Genomic DNA, 13922 nt, shown 5'->3' on the forward strand with positions numbered 1-13922 from the left:
TGGCTTTTTTTGCTCTTTTTGTTCATGTATTATACTCACAGCTAAAGTCAGTCGATCTCTTTCAACTAAATCAGCTAGTTTATTCAAGAGCCTTCCTCGTTCTGAAGCATCCATAGTACGCCAGGGTGATCCGAGCTCAAAAGCTTTTCTAGCTGCTTTAACAGCAATGTCTATATCTGCCTGTAAGAAAAACAGAAAAACTTTTTAATTGTCATTCATGCTGGTTTCTAAACATGCAAGGTGGTTTGCATCCCAATCTTATCAGAGTTAGTGTATTAGTTTTAGATATGTTATTTCCTTTTAAACACTTTTATTATTGTTTCAGCAATGTGAATTTCACTGAGAACAGATGCATTTTCAAAGATTCTAAATTAAAAAAAAAAAAAACAACAACAAAAAAAACCATACTGAGGAACTCTATTTACAAGCATTCAGACTTGTAGTATCTCTGATTAGGGATTTATACAGAAATTACAATACTAATGAAATTTTATCTTTTTATGTAGAAAGAGATGCAAAAATCTCAAAGTTAAATTTTTAGATACTCAACACTATCTAAAAATATCTGGGGGTGTTCTGAATACAAGGTTGGAAAAATTTGTTCCTTAATATGTTTTGTAAGATGAACACAAATTTTCTATAGAGGAAAATAAATAAATGTCTTTGTTTATGAAAGTTTTAAGGGACATTTTTACTTAATATTATAATAACAAAGGACTAATTCACCAGGTTTAGAATGCTAAGCTTAAGCGCTCAGTATTCTAGGCAGTATCTCAGCATTAAGCAAGCTGATTTGTCAATTCATTAATGTTTTTTATAAGGTAAGGTATTGTTTATCACTTGTCTTTCACTGCTGTGAGAAAATACACCACAAATTTTATGAAACTCTTTTGTGTGCAAATGTGTTTCAGAATATATATGTAATAAAATAATAAAAAAGAAATATCTTGAGAAATAGCTTTCATTACTTGGAATATTTCCACAGTTTATGAATCCTGTAATACTTTTCCCAAGGAAAACAACAACCAAAACGAAGACTTACTATAGGAATCATATATGACACGTTTCCCCAATCAATTGATTTCATATACTGTTCGAAGGATTACTTTTCCCCCTTCTCATTGCTAGAACATCATCTGGGTAAATCACTTAAGATTGACTAAGCCAATAAAATTGAGTAAATCAGTACCTATACCAATTGTTCTAAATGTGGACCAGATTTAGAAATTTTAACCAATGTCAAAACCCAATAACCAGTTCTCCATAAAAAGGGAAAAAGTAAAACCAAAATATCATCTGCCTTGGAAAGCCTAGCGTAGGTCTACTAGACTTGAGACCCACAGTACTTTCTGGATAGAAATTTGTGAAAATGATAGATGGGAAGGAGCTTTAATGTAATTTAGTAATGACCAAAATCATTACTATAGGGTAGTAATGACCCATCATCTACATGAGGTAGCTGAAATCTACAAGATAAAACTGATTGATTTCTTTCAGAATTGGTCAGAACAGTAACACAGAGATATGCACTGTGTGACTATTTAATTCTTTTTCTTATTTCTTCTTATCATAAAAATTCCTCAGCTTTTCTGTATGACTTGGGATGTGCACCTTGGCCTATGTCAGAAAAGAACATAGGGAAACTATGAGCTGCACTTGCATGAATTGTGCAAATTAAAATAAATGCAGTACAAAATGTTTTTTTCTACTAAAAGTGCCAGAATACCTAAAATCGGGAAAATAATATATAAATACGATTAAGGTCTGTGAATGTAAGTGCTTGCAGGATACAATCTGGAAGTTAATGGCATGCTTAGAGAATTCCTTGTTTGAGGACAAAATGAACTCTAAAAAATCTCAGTGACATAGAGCACTATATGCTGGTAGGATGAAAGAAAAGCAAGAACAAGGCACCTCAAGAGCACTTGATCAGAAAAATGCAATCACCGCAAGCCAGGTTCATGAAGATTTTTCAAGATGTCTTTATTAAAAAAAAAAAAAAAGTTTGAAATGTATCTTTGGTATAGCTCTCCTCTAAGGTCACTAATATTATGTAATGCCTGCACTGGACAGGCAGCACCTGAACATAGGAAGCTGTATGAATTAATTTCCTATACATTTCTCGAGAATATTTCATCTCCGTACAATTAAGTAAATATAGCTAGAGAGATTTTACTTATATTGATAAATTGTTAGTGAACTTCCAGCACAAATAAGCTGCTTTAAAGTATCCTAATATCTGTCATGGATAAAATGGTGTTCAATGAATATTTTAATGCATTTTCATGTAGTTGTCAGCTGGAAATAGAACATTCACTTCTCATACCGACTTTCTCAGAGCTTATCCAAAAATGTCCCTGGTTGTCAGTTTTAAAACTGTTTTATAAAATTGTCTTCTATATGAACAAATAACTAGTCTACTTGGCAACATATATTAAAGCTCTATGGTAAAACTAAGCACATCCTTTTTAGCTGAAAATACTTAGTACAATGAGATATAAAGCTGCATGTATCAGGATATAGATGTTCATTTTATCTTTGATTAGATAGCATTTATCTGTAATATTTCTAGGAATAAATCTCATATAGGTAAAAGAAAGTTTGCTTATAAGTCTAAGCAATGTTTTCATTCTTCTGCTTAAATTCAACATGTAGAACAAAAGCAGTTTTGGTGGAATTAGTGTTCATTTTTTTAGATGACCTTCATCTTCAGGGTCTGTTTTAGGACTGTTTTCCTTTGTGTTCTTTACAAAAACCATATTTTTCAAGATTACATCACCAAGAAGTCAAAGTGTCAGCTAAAAATGCTGATAGCAATTAATAATTTTTCAGAGTCTGCATGGAAAAATATCAACATTTTTCCACTTCATGGTATCTCTAATGAAAAGCTTTCAATAAATATGTAATGAACAGATTACATCATTGTATAAGGAAGATATGGGGAAAGAAGAACAAAATAACAGTAATTGGATACCACTGTTCGAAGACAGTAAAAAGAATTAGTATTGTTCACAAGAAAATTACCAAAAAACGTTTCTATAGATCTTTCTTCATATCAACAAATTCATAAGGGTGAAGCAGAAGAAAGCATATAGGATAAATCTTTGAGGTACTATTTTACCTCAACAGAAATGGATGTTCATCTTCTTACTTTTAATATAAAATTGAATTTAAAGCTAAGGATAAAAGAATGAAAGTAAATCCTACCTTGTCACCTTCTGCAACCTCACAGATTTTCTCTTCATTCGCAGGGTTAAAGACATCAAATTTTTTACCGCTGACTGAATCATGCCATTCATTGTTTATAAATATCTGAAAATGAAAAAAAGTGCAGAACTATTAATAATATTTATACCTATTGACTCTTCTCTATGTTTAAGAATAAATCTAGAGCTCTCTGATTAATTGCAGTTGGACTTGACCTCCTTAAGGTCTTTCCCAAGCCCTAGCAATCCTATGATTCTATGATTTTATGATAAGTACCAGAAAAAAAGTAGAATGGATATTACCACAAAACTTAGATGAGAACAGTGATGAAGTAAACCACCTTTTAAAAACTATCTTCCTTTATAGAGAAACCATTTTCTTTCTCCATGTGATATTTTTTGCAATGTTTCATATTATAAGAGATATCATTACATAGAAGTCTCTCCTCCTTCAAACCAAACTCTGTGATGAACAGCAGAAGTATGTTACTAAACAATCTGCCCCAAACTGCTTTTCTTTCTTGATCTCACAGGATTGGTAAATATATATTATATAAAATAAATATATACATATATGTATTAAGTAGTCCATGCAGTTTATTCCAGAGCAGCACCATTTCATTTGGCTTTTCTTTGATTTCTCTTCACCTCCTCCTGCCACAGAAGGCAATCCCAGCAAAAAAAGAAAAAAAAAAAATCCAGTAACACTTTTGTCTGAAAGTCTAGGCTAAAATATTTCCACTGTCAACTGAATGAAAAACAGAAATAACCTGTTAAGCAGAGTAAAAAGTAAGCATGTGTATTTATCTATTTCCACGCTATGGGAGAAAAATAATCAGACATAAGCTTTCTTTTATTATTCACAAAAACTGTGGCTTTGTGGACTGGTTCCTCACTGAATGTGTTTCTGATCAAGACTTGAATGCAGAGATGCAATTATCTCAGTATTCTACAGAAACTCAACATTTATTCCATTAAACAAAGGTAGAAAACAAAAATCAAGAGGAATTATTTGCAATGAATAATTGTACTCACCATAAGTTTACTGCTAGCAGCCATAGAAGAAACCTAGACTGTTCTTTCTCTTAGCAGTTAATACATTTCACAGCGACACTCTCTTAAAAAAAACACTTAGTAGTTCATACTGGAAGAAGAGCCCTGATCCTGTGAGCATAATGTAGCATTCAGTACATTAATATAATCATAATAAACTCTTGGCAAATTTCCTGCTGACAGTGCACGTGACCACACTGATTGACGGGATTATGGCTGAAGGTTGTGAATGCAAGGGGTTCTTCTGTCTTTCCTCCCTACCTGAATGCCATTCAAGCCTTTCTGGTTTTAGTACTCAGCATGTGTTGCAATTCCTGCTCTTGAATAGAAAAGCTACTTTGTACAACTTCAGGCTTTGATGAGATGGTCCTTTGGTAAAAATTTAGTCATCATTTGTTTACAATCAGTATGACTATCTTCTGTTTAAAATGCTTCCAATTCCAATCCTGATGTTAATGACAATTCTCCTTCTCTGTAGGTAATAGACATAAAATGCAAATGCTCCAGTTACTCTGACCATTGTCAGCAATATGTCTATCTTTATTTGACCTGAGAGGGGCATTACAGCAAATAAATTCTTCTTGTCCAGCTTGGTAGTCTTCCAACCTTCATTCCAACCCAAAGGAGCTCTGTAATGCCTCTACACTGTTACCCCTCAGCAGACACCACCTCTCTTGGTTTTCCACCAGGAAAAACAAGTAAACAAGCTTTGTTTGCTTAGATATTTTTACCCTGACAGTGATTTGAATATGTCTAATAACTAATAAAATAACTTTTCCTCATTCTTCCTATGTTATTCTGCCTTTGTATTTAATATCTATTTCATCCTCTTTATAAAAGTATAAAACTTAAAGTTAGCAGCTAGGAATCATGTAAGAGTGAAAACTACGTAACAGCTACATCAAAGTTAATCACAACAGATTACTCAACAGAAGTGAAGATGATATCCAAAGTTCATTTAACAAATGACAGTAACTGTGTCCCTACTCTAAGATTAAGCTTTTATAAAGGCTGAATGAAATTAATGCACAAAATTCATGCAGTAAATAACTTAGTTTCCACTCAAAGATTAAGCTTTTATACAGGCTGAAAAGCACAGTGTGCACTAAATTTACTTTCTTTGTCTGGAACAAACACTATCACATTTGATTGTATGCAGAACAAGAAGTAAACAAGGCAAGATGGGTGTTGATTTCTATCCAATAGAACTTTTATGAACTTTTGTGATATAGCACTAGCAATTCAAGAGTGGACATCTTTATGTAAAAAAGTAATATTAGCAAATACATCATTACAACTCAAGGAAAAATTAAAGGAATTCCGAGTTTTCTCTTCTGTTATGTTAAAAATGATACCAGGAGGTATCTCAGGAGGGTTAAGTATGGAAGGGAGCTCTGGAGGCCATTTCATTCTGCTCACAGGGCATCAGGCAAGTTGGCCAGGGCAACGTCAAGGTGACTTTTGAAGATCTCTAGGGAGAAGACTTCATATCTCTGGGCAACCTTTCTCCCACGCAATAAAGAAGTGTTGCCTGACATTTAGGCAGAGCCTTGTTCCAGTTTATGCCCACTGCTTTTTGTTCCGAGCTCATTCAGTAATTGCTGAATGGCAGACAATAAAATGATCTACTAAAAATATGCACTAATATGCAGTCATTGAGGGGTTATATAATATTACACAGTTGCAAAAATTTATCAGGCAGCTGAATGAAGATCCATGGAAGGAATGTGAGGTATTCCTCTCCATTTGTATAAGCAAAATAGAACCTGAGTCTGATCTATAGGCCAGGTTGGTGCTGCCCCAGAGCCAAACATCTTTGAATCTACACAGGTGAAATTGTTGAAGCGAGTTATCTTTTACTTTCTGATTCTGTAAGATGGTCTTTGAAGAGAAAGGAAATGTCACTGGGAAGGCTTTATATACCACACAGAGTATGAAAAGAGAAAGATATGTTGCTGCTCAGTGTGTGATGAAGTTTTCTCTAGATCTATATGAGTTTGCGACAGGGGGACAGCAGGCTCACAGGCCCACAGGCCCAGAAAAGAGAGGTGGGGAGAGAGGGAGTGCCAATGGCCTATGGGCCGGTTTGGGGAAATTCACTCAATGCCATGTTGCCTTAGGACTTGTTTCTTGAGACCTGATATGGTGTTTTAGGCCGTGGACCAAAGGCACAAAAGAGATCCTGCTTATGCTCATCATTAAAATAGTTGCAGATTCTGAGTATACAGGGAATTTTATGTTCAGCCTCTGCCAATTTTGAGGATCCAGGCTGACAGAAGCACCTTGCCCCACATCCATTCACTGATCACAACCATGCAGGCAGAAGCTTGAGGACCTGAGTTTAATTCTACCATCTAATGAACTAGTGGAAAATATGTGATTTCTAATTTTCTTTCCATCACTGTGAAGCACCCACAACTGCTTCTTATAGCATCAGAAGTTTCTACATTTAAATAGAAAACCAGGACATAATTTGGGGCAGGCAAATCGAAGCAAATGATGGTTGATGCAGGGCAGGACAGAGGTAAGGTGCCATAACTGCTGTATAAATGCTTTTTGTCTCACAGAACTGATATAAGTTCTATAAACACATATGCTATCAATACATGACAGATTTCAAGTAATGCATTTTTGGCATACTATTGACATTACTTGCATTTATTTTCTGGGTGATTCTTAATAATTTATGAGTAGTATGGTAATATTTTCATGACTAATTAAAAGGTTAAGCATATATGGTAACAATTACCTATTACTATATTCTTATTACTATATTCTTGGTTTCTGATTGATTATATGTTGGCATCTTATATGCAGTGTCATCATCTCCTCTAGCCATCGGGACAGATCAGCAAACTCATGATTTTAACAAAAGCTGTCTAAAGGGAAACTAAAATGCAAGTTCCAGGAAATTTCAAGTATGCGATGAAGCTGACCAGAAGAGTATCTGCACAAAATGCTGTCTATCATGAAAGGGCAAAGACAGCAGTTAAGTAGTTAATATGAACAAGACATCTTTAGTTACATTGCCAAGAAAAGAGACAAAGTAAAAGGTAAATATTAACATAACACTGCTATGATGTTACAGCATGCCAAATTCATATCTGTCTGTGAAAGGAATAATAGTAAAACATACCATTTTTGGAAGTTCTGAAAGTATTTGTTTAAAAATTGTATTTATTGCACCAACTAGTATCATCCATGATATTACTTTAGAATATTTTTCTTATTAATGTCTCTAATACCATTTCCATTTCAAACATAACTTCATTACTTTAGACATGTACACAACACTGTATCAGGATTGTATAAATCTATAAACTATTCACACGTCTTTTTCAAATCAGACAACAGTCTTGTCTTATGCAGGTATGACAGACAGAACAGAGGAGGAAAAAGTCAAAACTCTCCATGTATGCTATGTTGCATACATTGTAAGCAACTGTGCTGAAACATGCATGAAGATGTTTCCATACGGTCGGAAAAAAAACAACCAACCAATCAACCAAGTTCAGCAGACACCAACCACTCCAAGCAGGCTGTGGCTCTCTAAATGCAGACAACACTCATGGACCATCCAAAAGTATTCTGTCAACTCTCCTATCTTACCAAAAAATGAATCCCCCAAAATTGGGATAATCTTGCAACCAGTCACACTGTTTTTTCTTTCAGGTAGAACTCCTCCAGCAGCTTACATTCTTTTTTTGTTGTTTATCAGGTGAAAACATGAAAGACCTAATATTTTACTGCACATGCAATGTAAAGAGAGTTGTCTGTAATGACTGGACACTGACATGAAGTTAGAGGCTGGAAAATTATTTTGCATAGATTGATGTCGTAGAGGTATTGTTGCTGTCAATTTGTTATTTCACTGGTATTTTTAAGAGGGAAACGAGCTTTTATTTCAACAAACTGAAAAACTGATGACTTCCACACATTGCACTAGACCTGGAAATACATATTACACAATAGACACTATAATACACCTTCTCATTTAAACTAAACTTATTGCAGTCAAAAGCCTTTGATTGGCTTTATTTCCCATTGTCAGAGTACAATAAAATCTTGATTCTCTGAAAGGACTGATTTCAGATCAGAGAATCAGATGCTGCTCTAATAGCAAGAGTTGAAGTCACACAGGTTTTCTATTTTGGTTTATACAGTTGATTTGACCACTGAAGTGATCTGAGCAGAGAACTGGGAGAAAGGACCTGTTCTTTGCCTTTTTTTTCTTTTTTTTTTTTAATCCCTTCATATTGTTTTTGGCTTGTTTGTTTTATTTCCACCCTTCAGTATTTTGAAATGACAGTGAGTTCATCTTATAACATAACTGCTAGATAGGAATTGTCATATTAGTGTCTGTACTCCATGAAGAATTAACTTGATTCAGGACTTTGTCTTAAATGGACTGACCATACAACGGCTCTGCTGAAATAGCTATTAAGGCTCTATGCTAGAAGCAACCACCTTATGAAATACAACTTTGCATGCATCTTCCTTGGAACAAGAATCATCTTTTAATGGGCTCTTTACTGTAGAGCCTACAGCTCTTCCTATGATAAAACTTTTCTTGACAATGCTCTTCAAATGAGCACAATTACCTGGTATATAGTGCTAACAGCAATCACTCAGTTTTGATAACTGTTCAGCTGACCATTCACTGCCTCTCTAGTGCAGACAGTAAACCATTAAGTGATACTGCTAGCATTTTGGGGTGGCCAGCAGTAAAGAAGAGCTGTTGCTAGGTTCCTGCTGCTTGCTGGAGGATTAAATTCAGCATCACTAAGGAGAGTGAAGTAGTGCTGAAAAACTGTTGTCCCCTGCTCACACATGCTCTTGTAGAACATGCGTGCCATTCAGATGAATTCAACATTGGCAGTCTGTCTTATGGTCCAATCCAAGCCTGGCAGAAATCTGCGTCTGAGAGCATTTAATATATATATTTTTTTCTCATTAGAATTTTGTGTTAAAAAATGAATGTATAAAGGAATTTTATCTTCCTGCTGTACTGAAGTAATGATTAAAGAACATACCCATTCTATTCATTGTTTATTTAAACTTTTGGATGCATCAGTTAGTGCTTTGGTATTTACAGAGTCATTCAAGCTTAAACAAAGTAGGTTTCTATAGTTGCTTTATTCCCAGTGGCCTCTTCCCAGGTACTCTGATTCAATTTTTGTATTTTTATCCCTCAACAGTGTGAAAGCAGTAATTATAACATACAGGATGCTTAGCTATAATTTTTCTCCAGTCAGGGTGGTTTAGTCTTCCACAACATTTCACACACAGTTTAGCAAAATAATTTGTTTTTTATCCCCCTCTTGTAATTCAACAATCTAACAATCAACTAATCTGAATTTCTCTGATTAAAGCAACATTATTAGTACATTTGAAAATACCTGAAAAAATTAATGGCAGAAATCATTTCTTCAAACAATCAGTGTCTAAATCCCCAGTGTTGACTAAGTAAAATATTTACCAGTACATTTGCAGCTATCTACCAACACTCATTCAGCACAATTTACTGCTAAAGTGAACAGTATAATGTGAAATGCCAACATATATATCCATAGAATAGAACAGAACAAATTAGAATAAGCAAATTCTTGAGAGCATTATCAGATGCTTCTTGAACACAAGGCCACCTTTGCAGGCAGCCTATTCCAGTGTTTGACCACACCCATGGAAATGCTTTCTAGTTAAATAATCTGTATAAAAATCCTAAACTGATCCTTCTTGTAGAAAACAAAACAGTGTGCATTAAGTTCAGAGCAAAGCCCTTGGAATAACTCCTGTACACTTTTTCTCCAGAAGCTTGTATGATGGCAGTTTTTTTCCTGTCATTATAGATAAAGAGAACCAAGAATTTTTGAAGAGAGGAATCTTCTGATGTCCATGATATGTCAGGCAGAAAGTTAAAGACTACAGTCATAATTAATGCTTCTCTCATTCTGACTCCTTCAAGGTACATAGTCACAGCAGCCTCACACTCCATATGCTAATTTGAGGACGGATAGTAGAGGGTGGGTAAGAAGACAAGAGTACATTGTATTAAATTGTAGGAGGACAGCTGGATATGGGATAAATTTATATTATGCCAGTTCCCTGCCCCTCAGTTCACTCTTACGGTTTTCAGACAGTCGTTTGTGATATTTGTAGAGAGGAGGAATGCATAACAAAAAGAAAGCATGTATTGGACTTCATCACTTGTATGCACACAGTTTTGCAAATAAGTGTATTGAATTTCTGCAGAGATACATTGTATACTGTTTTTAAGAAAATGAAATCTGTATTCTGGGAAAAAAAAAAAACAAAAAAAACAAAAAACAAAAATCAAAAAATCAAAACCAGAAAAACTTAAACACATGAATTCATTATGTTCCACTGTACTTAATTAGATACTGTAGACACTTTAAACATGCTATCTTGTTATTCCATTCTGTGTAGAGTAGGTTTTGCACACTGATAGAAAACTACTTTTTTTTTTTTTTTTTTTTTTTAAAAAAAATTTTTTTTTTTTATTTTTTTTATTTTTTTTTTTTTGCACTATTATAAAAAAATTTTTTTTTTTTTTTTTTTTTTTTTACAGAAATTTCTTGATATTCATTTACATAGGATTTGTGAGCTGGCATTTTGATCATACATTTTTTTTCTATTTTCTATTGGAGAAAAAAAAAAACAACAAAGAAAAAGAAGATATTACAGTGTTATAGAGGTTTCTGAAACACCTCTGCTCTCTATGTACTGATATATTATCCCTATATTAAGATTTCTTTTTTTTTTTTTTTTCTTTGGGACAGGAAGAGCTATCACATGGCAGAGCTACATAGCTTTTCTAGCCTGTTAAATATTTACAAATTAAGGTCCTGCATGATTTATTCAAGAAAGATATGCATTGAAATCTGGGTAGGTTTTCCTTGAAAAAACAAGATAGAATAGAATTCAAAAGGACTAATCTAGATAATTGCAGAACATCCTTCTGTTACAAAATAAGTAGCATTTCTAGGAAAGTAAAAATTATTTATATCACAGTGGTAATGAGAAAAAACCACCATGTGACGGAATTCTCCTAAGAGAAGAAGTCCTTTCTGCTCAATTGCTCTACCTGAACATTTCAGGGGGCAGAGGTTCAGTACACTTCTGTGAATGGCGTGTGCAAAATTCTTGCAGATGTCTGTATACTTTGACAAAAAACAGCCAGAGGATCCTTCTAGCTGTGAACACAAATCTGGAGTCAGACCTTCTTTGCTGGTGTGTTTCTAGTTGCATACACAAATAATTTGCTACTACACAAATGTTTCTAAAAGTATGATCACTAACCGTATGGTAAGCAATATCTCTTTTATGATAGTTACTTGCTTAATCTGAACAACTGTTTCATTATATCTAATAAAAATAGGTGGTGAGCAGAGTGAACTTTACTTTCATTTTTACATGTCCATTTCCACAAAAACGTATTTGTCATAATCATGTAAATCTGCTTATAATAATAGAATGTGGCACTAAAACTTTAACTTGTTCTTCTTCTGAAAAATACTATAGCAACAGGAACCTTTCCTTATTTCTTACAGTTATAATTTTTTTTTAGGAACTTACCACTGCAAAATCTTAGTTTTAGGAGGAAAACAACACCCACCTCTCATGAAATATGAAGTGAGTCTCTGACTCTTGAACACTTCCTGAAAAACTTATGGTAAAAAATATAACTGAACATTAATTACAAATATGCACAATATCAGAAAAGGGACAGGGTAAGCATTTTGAGTACTGATTCAAAGCTTCTTCCACAGTACAAATAAGTTGAAATGAGCAGTCTGAGCTAAATGCGTAAGAAAAGCTAACATACACAAACACTACTAACCTTAGTGTACTTAATTTTCAGATCTTTGAGTGGTTCCGGCAGTGCTGGCAAAACTGGAGCAGCATTGCTGTGTGAGCCTTGCTTCTTCATGTTGTCAGGAGAGAAGTTTGAGCAGGTTCCTGAAACACAGGTGAAATGAGGTATCAGGGAAGCTCAGCGATTTTAGCCCTGCCTGAGCCCTTAGCTTTATTTGTGCCCTTTCTTTTATCTGTACCAGCTACGGAATATTTGCATACGAGAATATGATTGGATGAAACAATTCCTTGCAAAGGGAAAACGACGCTGCTTATTTTTAAGACCAAAAGTCACAATGTTTTCGTTTCAGCTTGATACAGCATTTCTGCTGAAGCAATCTGCTAGCCAGGCGCTCCGCGTTTCGTGCTGAAGAATATTTTTAAAGCCTTCTTTTCTTACCCGTAAAATTACTTTCTGTCAGAAGGCAGGTCCCCAGATTTAATTGAGGTTGTTCACTTACTGGAAGGCAGCTGTGAAGATAAACACACACTTATTAGCTGTGGAAACAAACTGAGCACTTCTCTCTGGTCAGCTAATAAGAATAACTGCCAGATCGGGACAGCGTTCATTAGGAAACAAGCCACTCCAGGTTGTGCTTTAGTATGTTTAGTGTAAATTCTTGTAATTAATACCTGCTTATCACATAGGTAAGGGATGACTGTTTTCATAGACTGTCCCAAACATGCTTTTCAAAAAATGTGAAAGTAGGAAAAAAAAGTCTTATCCAGAAAAATAAACAAAAAAACCTACATCTCTCTGGGTACAACCAATCAAAATAATATTATTTTTCCATTTGTGTGGTGGCACAAATTGTAAGGACAAAATTTTTATTGCAATGCCTATCAGAAAATCAAATTTGAGTTTTTGCCTTTATAAAATCATTATTTAATAGTCAGAAAATTCTTACCAAGGATGGAAAATACCAGCATACATATGTTTCAAACTGTTTATTCAATGAGAGTCATATCTCTGGTACAAAAACACAAGACAAGAGTCCAAGGAATATGTAGATAGTTGACATTTCTCAGGAAAGTCTTCTCCCGAGAAAGACCAGTGTGGACATGAAGAGGTCTCAGCCACCCACTCTCTCTTAAGATTAAGGTAGTCTAGTTCTCACTGCTATAATGCTATGATGGCTAAGATTAACAGTTAGGTTACTTTGTATTGGATGCATCATTCATCTTTTTGGTCTCAGAAGGCAGACTCAAAACATCCCAGTGTGGAATACTATATTTGAAAGCACTTTCTGACTAATAGTTTGAATTACAATGTCTTCTTGCATTAGAGAATATCACTGAGTCTCCCGAATAAAGAAAATATCTAAGAAAGTTTTAGTCAACATTTTCATAATTTGATTCTGCTTACAATATAACTTCTTGAGAGCAACGTTCAACATGCTTTCTCTTTTTTTCTTTATTCTTTTTTTTTTATTCTTTTTTTCTTTCTTTTTCCCTTTACTTTTCTGTTATCTTTTTTTCCTTTTTTGTTTTTTTTCTTCTCTTTTTATTTCTTTATTCCTTTTTCTTTTTTTTTTCCCTTTTTTATTCCCCCCCCCTTTTTTTTACTTTTCCTTCTTTCCTTCTTTCCCTTTCATTTATTTCCTTCCTTACTTTTCTTTCTTTCTTACTTCTTTCTTTCCTTTTTAAAGTTTTCATGAAAATTAACAATTTGTAATCTGCTTTAGTAATCTTCCTGTCACTTTTTCCCCACTGCCAACTTAATTCACCTCATAATTGTTCAGATTTAAATACCTTAAACAGAATTTAGCTGCAGTTGTAACAAAAGCC

At 34.2% G+C, this 13922-nt stretch overlaps 1 protein-coding gene across 1 annotated transcript in view; it reads right to left on the minus strand.

The window, feature by feature from the left end:
- Positions 1-12318, minus strand: part of ALDH1A1 (aldehyde dehydrogenase 1 family member A1) — a 31334-nt gene extending 19016 nt beyond the window's left edge. Inside the window, exons 1-3 of the mRNA XM_042826859.1 lie at positions 12121-12318; positions 3208-3312; positions 40-180 (exon numbers count right to left, since the gene is read on the minus strand). Coding sequence (XP_042682793.1) covers positions 40-180; positions 3208-3312; positions 12121-12210 — 336 coding nt within the window. The 5' untranslated portion in view covers positions 12211-12318. The remainder of the gene's footprint in view (positions 1-39; positions 181-3207; positions 3313-12120) is intronic.
- Positions 12319-13922: the final 1604 nt, after the last annotated feature.

Source organism: Centrocercus urophasianus, unplaced genomic scaffold (genome assembly GCF_019232065.1).
Source record: "Centrocercus urophasianus isolate 14NV4802_14NV808 unplaced genomic scaffold, USGS_Curo_1.0 seq_27, whole genome shotgun sequence".
NCBI lineage: Eukaryota > Metazoa > Chordata > Aves > Galliformes > Phasianidae > Centrocercus > Centrocercus urophasianus.